Source organism: Camelina sativa, chromosome 10, assembly GCF_000633955.1.
Source record: "Camelina sativa cultivar DH55 chromosome 10, Cs, whole genome shotgun sequence".
In the NCBI taxonomy this organism is placed as follows: domain Eukaryota; kingdom Viridiplantae; phylum Streptophyta; class Magnoliopsida; order Brassicales; family Brassicaceae; genus Camelina; species Camelina sativa.
This window is the reverse complement of record NC_025694.1, coordinates 13,464,765-13,476,297: the sequence shown is the minus strand read 5'-3', so window position 1 is coordinate 13,476,297 and position 11,533 is coordinate 13,464,765. Positions and strand designations below refer to the sequence as shown.

Genomic DNA, 11,533 nt, shown 5'->3' with positions numbered 1-11,533 from the left:
TCATAATTATGCCTATATGCATCCGAAATAGGCATATCAATTTTTTCCTAACCCGAAAAAACTGACTGTTAGGCCTATATGCATCGTAATTTCAACTCCCCCAATCTCCAAGTACTCGTCAAATGTAGGCACCACGTACGTCTTCGTATTCCCACTTGGTAAAGGAAAAATTGGCTCTTNAGTTTACAACGTGTCTTTTTTTTTTTTTTTTTTTTTTTTTTTTTGTGTGCACCAAACTGCTTAGTTCATATAAAAGAATGTTAAACAACATCTATAAATTATAATTTCAATATTTGTATGCATGGCACTGTTAACATTGGTCTTTAGGTTATATAGTAGAGTTTACATAATGTTTTTTTTTTTTTTGTTAAAAGATATTCAAGAGTTTACATAATGTTGTAAAAAAACTCGATACAACTTTGTTAGCAATCATATTATCGAAAGGAAACAGCCCATCCTAGAACTTTTCGGCATCATCGGCCTTCCGCAAACTTATTTCTCGGGTACGTAGAGGAAGTGAATCATTTTCAGAACATAGGCTTTAAACATTTACTACTCTGTCTGTCCGGATTAATACTCCCTCCGTTTCAAAATATAAAATGTTTTAACTAAAGCACGCAGATTAAAAAATCTTTACTTTTAACAAATTCAACCAATTAGAAACAATACTGCATAATATAAAATATTAAACTAATCTAAAAATTGTATAGAAACTTGAAAACATCATATATTATGAAACAAAAAACTTCTCTAAAACATCTTATATCAATTAGTTCTTTTGCTAATCGATCTGCTGCCTTATGTTAGATGTTTTAGAGAAGTTTTTAAAGTAGAATTTGGTTTTAGTTTTTTTTTAAAATCTAAATTATTGTCATTTAAGATTTGAGAGCCTACAACTTGAGAGCCTTACACAACCTTCGCTAAAATTTATAATTTTTTTCTACATAAACTAGCTCAATATAGATAATTAATTAATTTATGATAAAGCGTAATAACTTTCCGGAGTTTAGGCAACAAACATAACTGAAAAAAAAAGTATAGACCTCAAACATAATATAAAAATGTTAATTTAACATAAAATACACTACTTTGATGATTGAAGGCTTGAAGCATAATAACTATGTAAATCGAAAATATAATCTATACTAAAAGAAGAAACAACAGCCCTTTAATCAATTTAGTTCGAGATACACTGGTTTAAATGTTTAATGACAAAAGTATAATAAACCTCTTAACCTAATACCAAATTTGTTCTTTTTAAAGATGTCTCCGTTTTGCGCAGGTTGATTAAACACAATAAAACTTCCAAATTGCAAAATATAATATAAACTTTTAAGATACAGCGTTATCATTTATCAATTTAATTCTAAATCTATACTAATAAAAAGTAGAAGCTATAAAGGCGTCCACCTAAGCTTTAAACCACCAATACGGATTAGCCACCTCACTAATTAACATTTTTAAAATTTTCAGAATTTTCTATATTATGAATTATTTTAAACAACCTATCAGGATTTGACATGTCATTCATTAACATTTTTTAAATTTCCAGAATTTTTAGGAAAAAGAAAATTTTAAATTTATGGAAATAAAAGAACTGTGTACAATATCCCACATCGGCTAGAAATTTTTTAGAAAATAGTTCAGATTCAGNATTAATAGGCTACCAATCACGAATGAGCAGGAAAGCTTGATTTATCAGGCGTCTAAGTTTAAAAGTTTTATATTTGGTTTGATCCAGTTTTTTATTTGATCAAATTAAAACTTTAAAAAGTTTCAAAAAATATATTATAATTTTTAAAATTTTTAAAAGTTTAAATATTATAAATATTGAAACTTTTAAAAGTTCTTAGCTTTTAAAAAGTTTTCAAATCTTATAACTTTTAAATTTTAAAAGTTTAAACTATTATAAATATTGAAACTTTTTAAAAGGTTCAAATTTTATATTTCGAAACCTCTTAAAAGTTTAAAATATTCTAAATATTGATGTAAAACAGAAATTATTTTATTTATCTGCGTTTGTGCTTTTTATTCTTATGAGCTGTAAAACATATTGTTGTGTATGATTTTATAGATGAGTTGATATTCTTTCATTAATTTTTTATCTTATTTTTTATTTTTGTGAGAAAAGAAATGATTTTTTTCTTGGAGTTTGATGGGTTAACAAGTTGTGTGGTAATCTCAAAAAAAGGTTTTTTAGTGGAAGAAAGTGAAGAAGTTGACGAGGATGAAGAAGAAAAAGAGTATAGCGAAGAACCAGACGGTAAAAGTAATGATGACGATTACCACAAAATTTGACAATAGAAATGGCAAGAAAGAATATGAAGAATAAGAAAACATTGAATAAAAACACGAAAACTTAGGTGGTAGCGATTAATTAAATATGAAAACGAGTTAAATTCATGATGATAAAATTGTTTTGTTTTTCTGGTGGTCAAAAAAATGGTTTAGGATATGTGAGGTCATCAGTTTAATTCGCCTTGTCTGGATATCGAGTTAAATTCATGATTTTTTTATCAGATTTGATTTTATAACTCAACTGATTGTTATATTTCAAAAAATTGTGTATTTGAAATTTATTTTTTTTCCTTAATACTATTTTTTTGTAGAAGATAATATTTTATTATCGTCATCAATCATATATAATTTTCATCAAAATATATCGAAAAATTGGCGCAGTTTTTTCGTTAGTTAAATAATTTTACACTAAAAGTGTATTAACATACTATGAAAATCAAATTTAAAATATATTATATGATATCACCACAGTTTAAGACAATGATAAATATATATGAGAACCATTTTGTAGAATTATTTTGATTTGAAATTCAAACTTTTGTAAAATTTAGTCGTGTATATTTTTATTTATTTATTAACGGCAGTTTTACATTTAAGAATCGTTAAAATATATTTTTTTACATTTTTAATAGTAAAGAAAAAAATCAAACCATTCATCTCTGAACTTTTTTTTTTCTTCGTCTACAGAACAGAACCCTAATTTCATGTTTTAGGTTTCGATATCTCTCTCTCTCTCTCTCTCTTTCTCTTATGGTTCTCGTTTCGTTGATCTCCCAATCTCTAGGGTTTAGTGATTCACCCAAACTCTTCCACTAATGGGTGCCGTAGCGATCAATCGTAAGCGAAGCGAAGAAACCTTCAATTTCAATTTCAATCCACAATCAACCAACCCTTTACGAAATTCTCCGTATTTCCAAGCTTCCAAGAAACGAAGATTCTCATTCGGTATGTCTGATGAAGATTCAGGTAAGATCCAAGCTTCGTCTTCTTCAAAAAACCCAACAGTTTCGAGGATTTCAAGGTACCCTGATGCTAAAGCTCCTCTTAGACGAGAGATTCATGCTCCCAGCAGAGGTGTTCTTAGATACGGGAAAGCTAAATCTAATGGTTATTGCGAAAAGGATGGTAATTTCTTTCTTCGTAAGTATGATGATGCAAAGAGGACAGCTTTGGAGGCTTTGAGATTTGTTAAGAGAGATAAAGAGTTTGTTGATTTGTTGAGTGATGATGGTGAAAAGGAAGCTGTTTCTGAAGATTCCAGTGTTGAAGAAATTGAAGTTGTTGATTGTGATGATGATGATGATGATGATGATGATGATGATGATGATGATGATGAGGAGGAGGAGGAGGAGGAGAAGTTTGTAGAGGTGAAGAATAAGAAGAAGAGGAATTATTCTTCTTCTTCTTCTCATGGTGGTGTTACTACGGATGTTAAGAAAGGGAACAACTTGAGAGTTGATGATACTAGTTCCATGCTGGATTCGTTGTCGTTAGATAGAGATGCGAATGATGCTTCGAGTCTTGAAGCTTATAAAAAGCTTATGCAAAGTGCGGAGAGGAGGAACTCAAAGTTGGAAGCTTTGGGTTTTGAGATTTTGTTGAATGAGAAGAAGTTGTCACAGCTGCGTCAGTCTCGCCCTAAGCCTGTGGAAAAACTTGTTGAGGTGATTCAATTTTTACTAATCTTTCTCGAATTGGATAATATAATCAATGCCACTACTTTATTTGGACTGGTTCTCTAAAATGTAGCATAGACTGAAAATAGTACAATGCTTGTTAGTTGTATTGGTCATTTAGCTGCATTATTGCTTTTGCCCACACAGTCAAAGTTCTTTTACTTATGAGAGTAGATTGCAATCTTTGCTTTGAGATCCGTAGTGCGTATCTGTCGTTGGAACACCTTATAAAGTAGATTACTCATGTTTTTGCTGTTGTTAACATTGCTGTTGTTTGTTTGTTGTGTGATTGGTTTAACGAAGGTGCCTCGTGAACCTTTTATACCTCTCACAGAGGAGGAAGAGGCTGAAGTCTACCGTGCCTTTTCTGGGAGAAATAGGTATGGTTTCTTAAGAGGCATAACTAGCATGTTAAGTGTTTTTTTTTTGTGTGTAACCAATATCAATATGTGTCCCTTTTTCAGAAGGAAGGTCTTGGCTACTCATGAGAACTCAAACATTGATATTAGTGGAGAAGTTCTACAATGCCTTACACCTTCGTCATGGCTCAACGATGAGGTACTATTTGTTCGTCATAATGTCTTGCACAGTTATGAGCTCTTAATATTACATATTTTCTTATGCTTTGTTCCTGTTCTGTTTTGTAGGTTATCAATGTCTACCTTGAACTGCTCAAAGAAAGAGAGACCAGAGAGCCCAAAAAGTATTTAAAATGTCATTTCTTCAACACCTTTTTCTACAAAAAGGTTTGATTTCTTTTCTGTGTTCAGATGATTTTTTAGAAAAATATTGGATCTTTTTTGCTTCATGTCAGTTCGTTTGGGTAGAATGCTTCTTGATTCAAATGCCATAGAAATTGATAAGCACTATATTTAAGAGATCTTCTATATAAGATCATCATTAGATTTTGGCTCGTTTCTCCCCCAATTGTACTCAGTTGTCTCTGGCTTCTGTATCCCATGAATGGTAGTGAGTAACCAAGACAAGCTATGGCCTTTTGTACGTTGATGAATCTCCTGGAACTTATATTTGTCTTTATCTAAATCCTTTTTTTGCAGCTGGTCAGCGATTCTGGTTATAATTATAAAGCTGTCAGGAGATGGACTACGCAGAGAAAGTTAGGATATGCTCTTATTGACTGTGACATGGTACTTTCCGAAGAACCTAAAAGTTAAAAGTTTCTTTTGTTGATTTGTGTTGAAATTAGTCTTTTGCCCTCTGCAGATATTTGTTCCCGTCCACAGGGGTGTACATTGGACCTTGGCAGTAATTAACAACAGAGATAGCAAGCTCTTGTATCTTGATTCACTAAATGGAGTTGATCCTATGATTTTGAATGCTCTGGTATATTTAAAATCCAACTCTTATTCTATTTATTAAATTGCCTATTAATGACTGACATATTAGAGGCATTAAAAGATATCTCCATCATCAGTTCTTGATTTTAAATCTGTATATAGACATTTTGGATATTCTAGACGCTGTTATTGCTTATTCTAAGTAAGAAACTACTGTGAAATTGTTCTAACCGTACTTACTAGTCGTCGTAGCTAATGGCAGATCTGCTTATGTGTTTTCAGGCAAAATACATGGACGACGAAGCGAAGGAAAAGAGTGGAAAAAACATTGATGTTAATTCGTGGGACATGGAATTTGTTGAAGACCTTCCCCAACAAAAGAATGGGTAAGTATTAAGCATATGTGTTATTCAAGTTTGCTCTGTAAATTTAATCTTCAAAAGTGAAACTTACAGCCAAATCAAGATAACGGGATAATATGAAATCCTATGTGCTTATATGCTCTTTAGGTCTCTGCTAGCTCTTATCTTTTTTTCTTTGTTGCACTTTTTATGTTTTCAGGTATGACTGTGGAATGTTTATGCTTAAATACATCGACTTTTTCAGTAGAGGCCTGGGGCTATGTTTCAGCCAGGTAAGCTATTAGAATCCAAACCCGTAAATGCCTCAAGAAACTGTTGTTGAGTGTTGTTAATTGGAGTCTTGAATCAGTGTGGGATTAGTAATATCGCGCAAGCAGTTTATATCCTTAGCATGTTCTAGGAATTGATATAAAAACATTTGTATTACATTGGTGCAGGAACACATGCCATACTTCCGACTAAGAACGGCTAAAGAGATCCTGAGACTGCGAGCTGACTGAAGTTGCTTGAGCTAATGTATTTTCAGCTTTTAGGAATGCTATTTTTACTTGCCATTGTTGATTTGTTCAAACTTTAAATTCCACTCCTATTAGGCGGGTATTAGGCAGTGAAGTACTCAGCTTCAAAAGCAGAGGTAAACGCTGAGCTAGGCCAAAGCTCTTTGCTTCTTCTGTATGATATATTTTTTGTTTGTTTGAAACTGTAGATGGAAGCGTTCGGATCTCGAGTGTTAATTTTATGTTTGATTAGTCTAACTAAAATATATGAATAGTTGGAAGGTTCGGGACTGGTCCATTTTTTAGTTTCTCTACGGTCTCGTTAAGAGTTGATGTTAACTAGATCAAGTATCATGGTCAATTCCATGAACTATGAAAATGAGCTGCACAGTTTTCCCCAATAATAGTATAAAACACATATATACACAAATGAATGTGTTACATACAACAAACAGCTGCTTTAAATTAGAGTTTTCCAACATGACTGTAGCTATGAAGAAGACACTGAAAACTACAAATGTTGGCAAGAACAAAGAAAACAAAAAAGTTTATGGAAAAGGGCTCTACTTTTTCTCGAAAGGTTAATTTTGCCCCAAAAGTTCCTCTTAGTCCCATTTTGAATTTTGATAAAGAACCTACAGATCGCGGGAAATCCAAATACTTTTGAAACCAATTTTACCTAAAAATTCTGTGAAATCCATATTCTCTTTCAGTAGTAGACAGAGTGTCGCCATGGATGAAGAGCTTTTGCTTACTAGAATCATCACAGGAATCGGAGGAGGAGGAGAAGAAGACGATGAATCTCACTACCAAGACCTCGTCACGGATCTCAAATCTCTACTCGATACAGACGACGACGAAATTCTCAATCGATTCTACGGCAGCCTCTCTTCCGTGGCTTCTTCGTTCCTCCGCTGCGTCTCCGCCGCCATGGATTCGCCGGTTGAATCAGGCCGTCTCGCTATTTTAGCCTCCGACTCGTATCTCAGTCTCCTTCTTTCCGTGAATTGCCCCGTTTTCACTTTCTTCTCTCCGATTGCGTTTCTATCTCTACTGGGCTCAATCCGCCGCTACCTCAAACGCCGTAACCGTGAAGATTCGGCGGGTCAAGGGAGTAATTCGCAGCGGGAGAAAGGGAATAAGAAGAAGAGAGGTCGCGGTAAGAGAAATCTAGGTTATGAAGATGATGGGGGTGAGGCTGAAGAAGGTGGATTCGATGCGAAATTGCTCTTTAGAGTGCTCGAGCGCTTAGGCTCGGTTCTTAGTTTTGTTCATTTAGATAGATTTCCCGATAGTTTGAAATCTTTGGTGCAGACTGTATGTGAGATTCCTCTATCGGCGTTGGAACACTCTGGGATTTTGAATTATGATCGGTTGATGGATATGTGTGGGAAGATTCTGGGTGGAGTGTTGAGTTCTGACCATGGAGACATGGCACTCACGGCTGCTGAGATTTCAAAGTCTTTAACACCGTTGCTTCTTATAGGTAAACATCAAGCGAGAAGCTTTGCGTTAGGTTTTGTGTCAAGGAAATTGATGGGTTTGGCTAAAGATAACTCTGAATTGAAAAAAGTTGTTTCTAATTTGCCCAAGTTTTTGGTTCATAAGTCACCTGAGAAGGCTGAGCCGCGTGGGTTCGCAGTGGAGGCGATATTGGAGATAGTAAAGGCAATGGAGGTTGAGGACCAATCTGAGTTTGTTGATTTTTTAATGAAGATGTGTCAAGGGAAGTCTAATTATAGAATATTAGCTGTTGATCTTATACCTCTGTTGATAAGCTCATTAGGAAATCCTTTAGGAGTTATTGGTTCAGAGGATGGGTCGAAAGATTCTTGGGGATTAAGTTGTCTTGATGCGTTACTTAAGCGGTGTTCAGACACGAATGCTTTAATTAGAGCTCGAGCTTTGTCCAACTTGGCTCAAGTCGTGGGGTTCTTGTCTGGTGATGCAAGGAGCAGGTCGATCCTGAAACATGCCCTTGGGTTTAACGGCGAGACTTCAGAGGGAAAAGGTGTAGTAACTGACCTATTGAAGAAAAGATGTGTGGATGAGAAAGCGGCTGTCAGGAGAGCAGCTCTTCTTCTTGTGACAAAATTGACATCCCTTATGGGTGGTTGCTTTGATGGTAGTATCCTAAAGACAATGGGTACTTCTTGTTCTGATCCGCTCATAAGTATTAGAAAGGCTGCAATTTCAGCTCTTTCTGAGGTATGTTATCTGTAACTCAGTGTCTTCTTTCTCATTTACCCCTAAAGTTAATGGAATTATAGATAGGTCTGCTTTGTCCTTGATTAGCTCATAAAGTTATTGCAAGCCAACAATGTTTTAAGATGAATGAATGAGACTACGTAGTAACTGTTTCCGTCGGTTTTGGTTTTGTACTAAAATCCGATGATGTTTATACTTAACTTCTCCCTAAATATAGGTTAGACTAATGACTTGTTATCATATTTCTTCCGCTTCTTTTTCTTTTCCGGTGATGGAAATTGATTATCTTCTTCTGTTCACTGTAGGCCTTCAGAATATGTACAGATGAAATTGTGACCACTGAATGGTTACATTCAGTTCCTCGAATGATCATGGATAATGAAACTAGCATCCAAGAAGAATGCGAGAATGTCTTTCATGAACTAGTTCTGGAAAGAATATTACGAGCTGGAAATGTGCTTTCTCCAGACAGTGCTTCTCTCCCTAACAACGGGAACACTACTTCAAAAAATCTAGACGGAGACATTGAAGCCTTGTTTCCAGAAGGAGTCCTGGTTCTCTTAAGGGAGCTTTGCAACAGCGAGGTTTCTCCTTGGGTTACGAAAATATGTGGAAGTTTGGGAAAGAAGAAGCGACTAAAACCAAGAGTTGCCTTTGCGCTCCAGAGTATCATAAAGGAATCTGAATCACTGTGGTTGAGCCGTTCAATGCCAATAAATAAATGGACCGCTCCTGCTGGTGCTTGGTTCCTTCTATCAGAGGTTTCAGTGTATCTTCCAAAGTCTGTCGAATGGGAATTTCTTCACCATCATTGGCAGTTGCTTGACAAGAATGATGTACAAGGTTTGTCAAAAACCAGTCTATCCATCTTTAGACATCTCAATTAACTGCTTTATGTCTTTACTTGTTGCTACTGGTAGTTTTGTTCTCTTGTTTTAATCCTGACTTCTGTCCTAGCTAAACCAATTCATGAATGCATTTATATTAATTCGGCTATTTTCTGAAGGGCTAGATGAACAAGGTGAGGAACAGGGTGTCGAGTGTAATTCTTCTACATGGGCTGGCGATCGAGTTTGTCTTTTGCAAACAATCTCCAATGTTTCCCTTCAGCTGCCAGCAGAGCCTGCTGCAGACCTGGCTGACAATTTGCTGAAGAAAATCGAAAAGTTTAACCTCCATTCTGCTGAGGTAATAATTAATAGGGACTCTAATAAATACTTTACGTGATATCTCCTATAAAAATCAAACTTATGGTTCGAAAGCGCAAAAAGTCAGTGGTTTCTGTCTTCAAAAATATTCTTTCAGATTTAAATATACTATTACTTCTCTTTAACTGGGACCTGGACGCTTGAATTGAGCAGATCATTATTTACTGGTTCAAAATGGACTATTTTATGTTTAATTCCATCTGTTCCCAGGATCTTAGTCTATGCCATTGAATGACAGGTCGATGCACATGTTAAAGCATTAAAAACTTTGTGCAAAAAGAAGGCATGCGCCTCTGAGGAGTCTGATATGCTTGTCAAGAAGTGGGTAGAACAACTTTTATCTAAGGCATCTAAGGTCACTGAGAAGTACATCGAGGAGGTCTCTAGTAATAATCATTCTTTTGTTACACCAGCAACACTCGGAAGTAGAAGAAGCAAGAGACTGGATTCTGTGTCGAAGAAGTTATCAAAAGTAGTCACAGCAGTATATACCATTGGATCTTGTGTCATTATATATCCTTCTGCTGACACCACCAAAATTGTTCCGTTGTTACATACTGTCATCACTTCAGGAAATTCTGACTCAAAGCTGAAAAACAAATTGCCACAAGGTGATGTTTGCTTGAAACAAAAAGCTCCTCCTCTCTACAGTCAGTCTTGGTTGACCATGGCGAAGATGTGTTTGGCTGATGGGAAGCTTGCTAAAAGATATATCCCTCTCTTTGCACAGGTCTGTCGATTTGCTGTTTGCTGATTCCAGTTTCCACGATTATTTTTGGAAAATAGTTTTAGTTTCCTTTATCCCTGCAGTTTACTGTAACCTATTTGACTTCGTTGTCGTTGATGCCTTCCTCTTGCAGGAGCTTGAAAAGAGTGATTGTGCAGCCTTGCGTAACAACCTTGTTGTGGCAATGACAGACTTTTGTGTTCATTATACAGCCATGATTGAGTGGTAAAATCATCCACAGAACATTAACATTTCATTACACTTTTCTCAAATGTTAAAGATGACTGATAAACTAATGTTTTTTTACCTGGATAGTTACATACCAAAGATTACAAAACGTCTTAGGGATCCTTGTGAAGTTGTTAGAAGGCAGACCTTCATACTTCTCTCAAGGTTATTACAGGTATTACTATTCTCCACAGATTCTTTATCTTCCGTTGTTGAAAAATTCTAGGCCTGAAGATTGATAAGCAGGCTTGTTGCTATATTGATTCAGAGAGACTACGTGAAGTGGAGAGGAGTCCTCTTCCTTCGGTTTCTTCTATCGCTAGTGGATGAATCTGAAAAGATACGCCGACTTGCAGACTTTTTATTTGGTAGCATCCTTAAAGGTATGAGAACTCGTGGGAGCAACCATGAAATGCTTTCTTTTATTCCATATTATTGTAAATTCTTACTGAGAGACATGATCTCTAGGGTTTTGATTATTGTTATGCCCCAACTTGCTTATAGTAAAGGCGCCACTTCTTGCTTACAACAGTTTCGTGGAAGCTATTTATGTCTTAAACGACTGCCATGCCCACACTGGCCATAATAATCCAGATTCTAAACAATCAAAAACAAAGGATCAAGCTTTTTCTGTCAGGTACTTATGTTAAAGTTATATAGTCCATGCTCATACAAAAACATGATATTTTGGTGTGGACGATTTTAGTGATTCTTTTGTTACATTTGTTCTGTAGAGGGAATGATGAAAGGGCTAGGTCTAAAAGAATGCAGATTTACATTACTCTGCTTAAACAGATGGCTCCAGAACACCTATTGGCCACATTCGCCAAATTATGTGCAGAGATCCTCGCAGCTGCTTCTGATGGAATGCTTAACATAGAGGATGTCACTGGTCAGGCAGTCCTACAGGTAATTTCCAAATTACTCCACAGCTTATTATTTCTTCTCGTGATCCGCCAGAGTTATTAACTGGTTTTGTTCTCTCGGTGTAGGATGCATTTCAAATCTTGGCATGCAAAGAGATCCGCTTA

The 11,533-nt window shown here is 35.5% G+C and overlaps 2 protein-coding genes across 2 annotated transcripts in view; both read left to right on the top strand.

Moving 5' to 3' along the window:
* On the top strand, positions 2,943–6,417 carry LOC104718805 (ubiquitin-like-specific protease ESD4). Its single transcript, XM_010436609.2, has 9 exons — positions 2,943–3,962; positions 4,278–4,354; positions 4,439–4,532; positions 4,622–4,720; positions 5,033–5,122; positions 5,199–5,318; positions 5,555–5,658; positions 5,834–5,906; positions 6,072–6,417. The coding sequence occupies exons 1-9, from the start codon at positions 3,114–3,116 to the stop codon at positions 6,132–6,134; spliced, it is 1,569 nt and encodes a 522-aa protein (XP_010434911.1). The 5' UTR covers positions 2,943–3,113; the 3' UTR covers positions 6,135–6,417.
* The window catches only part of LOC104720336 (condensin-2 complex subunit D3-like), a 6,054-nt gene continuing 1,308 nt past the window's right edge, over positions 6,788–11,533 (top strand). Inside the window, exons 1-10 of the mRNA XM_010438257.1 lie at positions 6,788–8,339; positions 8,645–9,182; positions 9,346–9,527; positions 9,786–10,277; positions 10,408–10,499; positions 10,590–10,677; positions 10,771–10,885; positions 11,007–11,139; positions 11,237–11,411; positions 11,495–11,528. Coding sequence (XP_010436559.1) covers positions 6,864–8,339; positions 8,645–9,182; positions 9,346–9,527; positions 9,786–10,277; positions 10,408–10,499; positions 10,590–10,677; positions 10,771–10,885; positions 11,007–11,139; positions 11,237–11,411; positions 11,495–11,528 — 3,325 coding nt within the window. The 5' untranslated portion in view covers positions 6,788–6,863. The remainder of the gene's footprint in view (positions 8,340–8,644; positions 9,183–9,345; positions 9,528–9,785; positions 10,278–10,407; positions 10,500–10,589; positions 10,678–10,770; positions 10,886–11,006; positions 11,140–11,236; positions 11,412–11,494; positions 11,529–11,533) is intronic.

What these genes read in the sequence shown, in the direction of transcription:
- LOC104718805 (XM_010436609.2), top strand. Translation starts at nt 3,114, where the DNA reads ATGGGTGCCGTAGCGATCAATCGTAAGCGAAGCGAAGAAACCTTCAAT. An exon ending in CTCTTATTGACTGTGACATG is followed by an intron (nt 5,123 to 5,198) that starts GTACTTTCCGAA and finishes TGCCCTCTGCAG; the next exon opens with ATATTTGTTCCCGTCCACAG. An exon ending in CTTCCCCAACAAAAGAATGG is followed by an intron (nt 5,659 to 5,833) that starts GTAAGTATTAAG and finishes TTATGTTTTCAG; the next exon opens with GTATGACTGTGGAATGTTTA.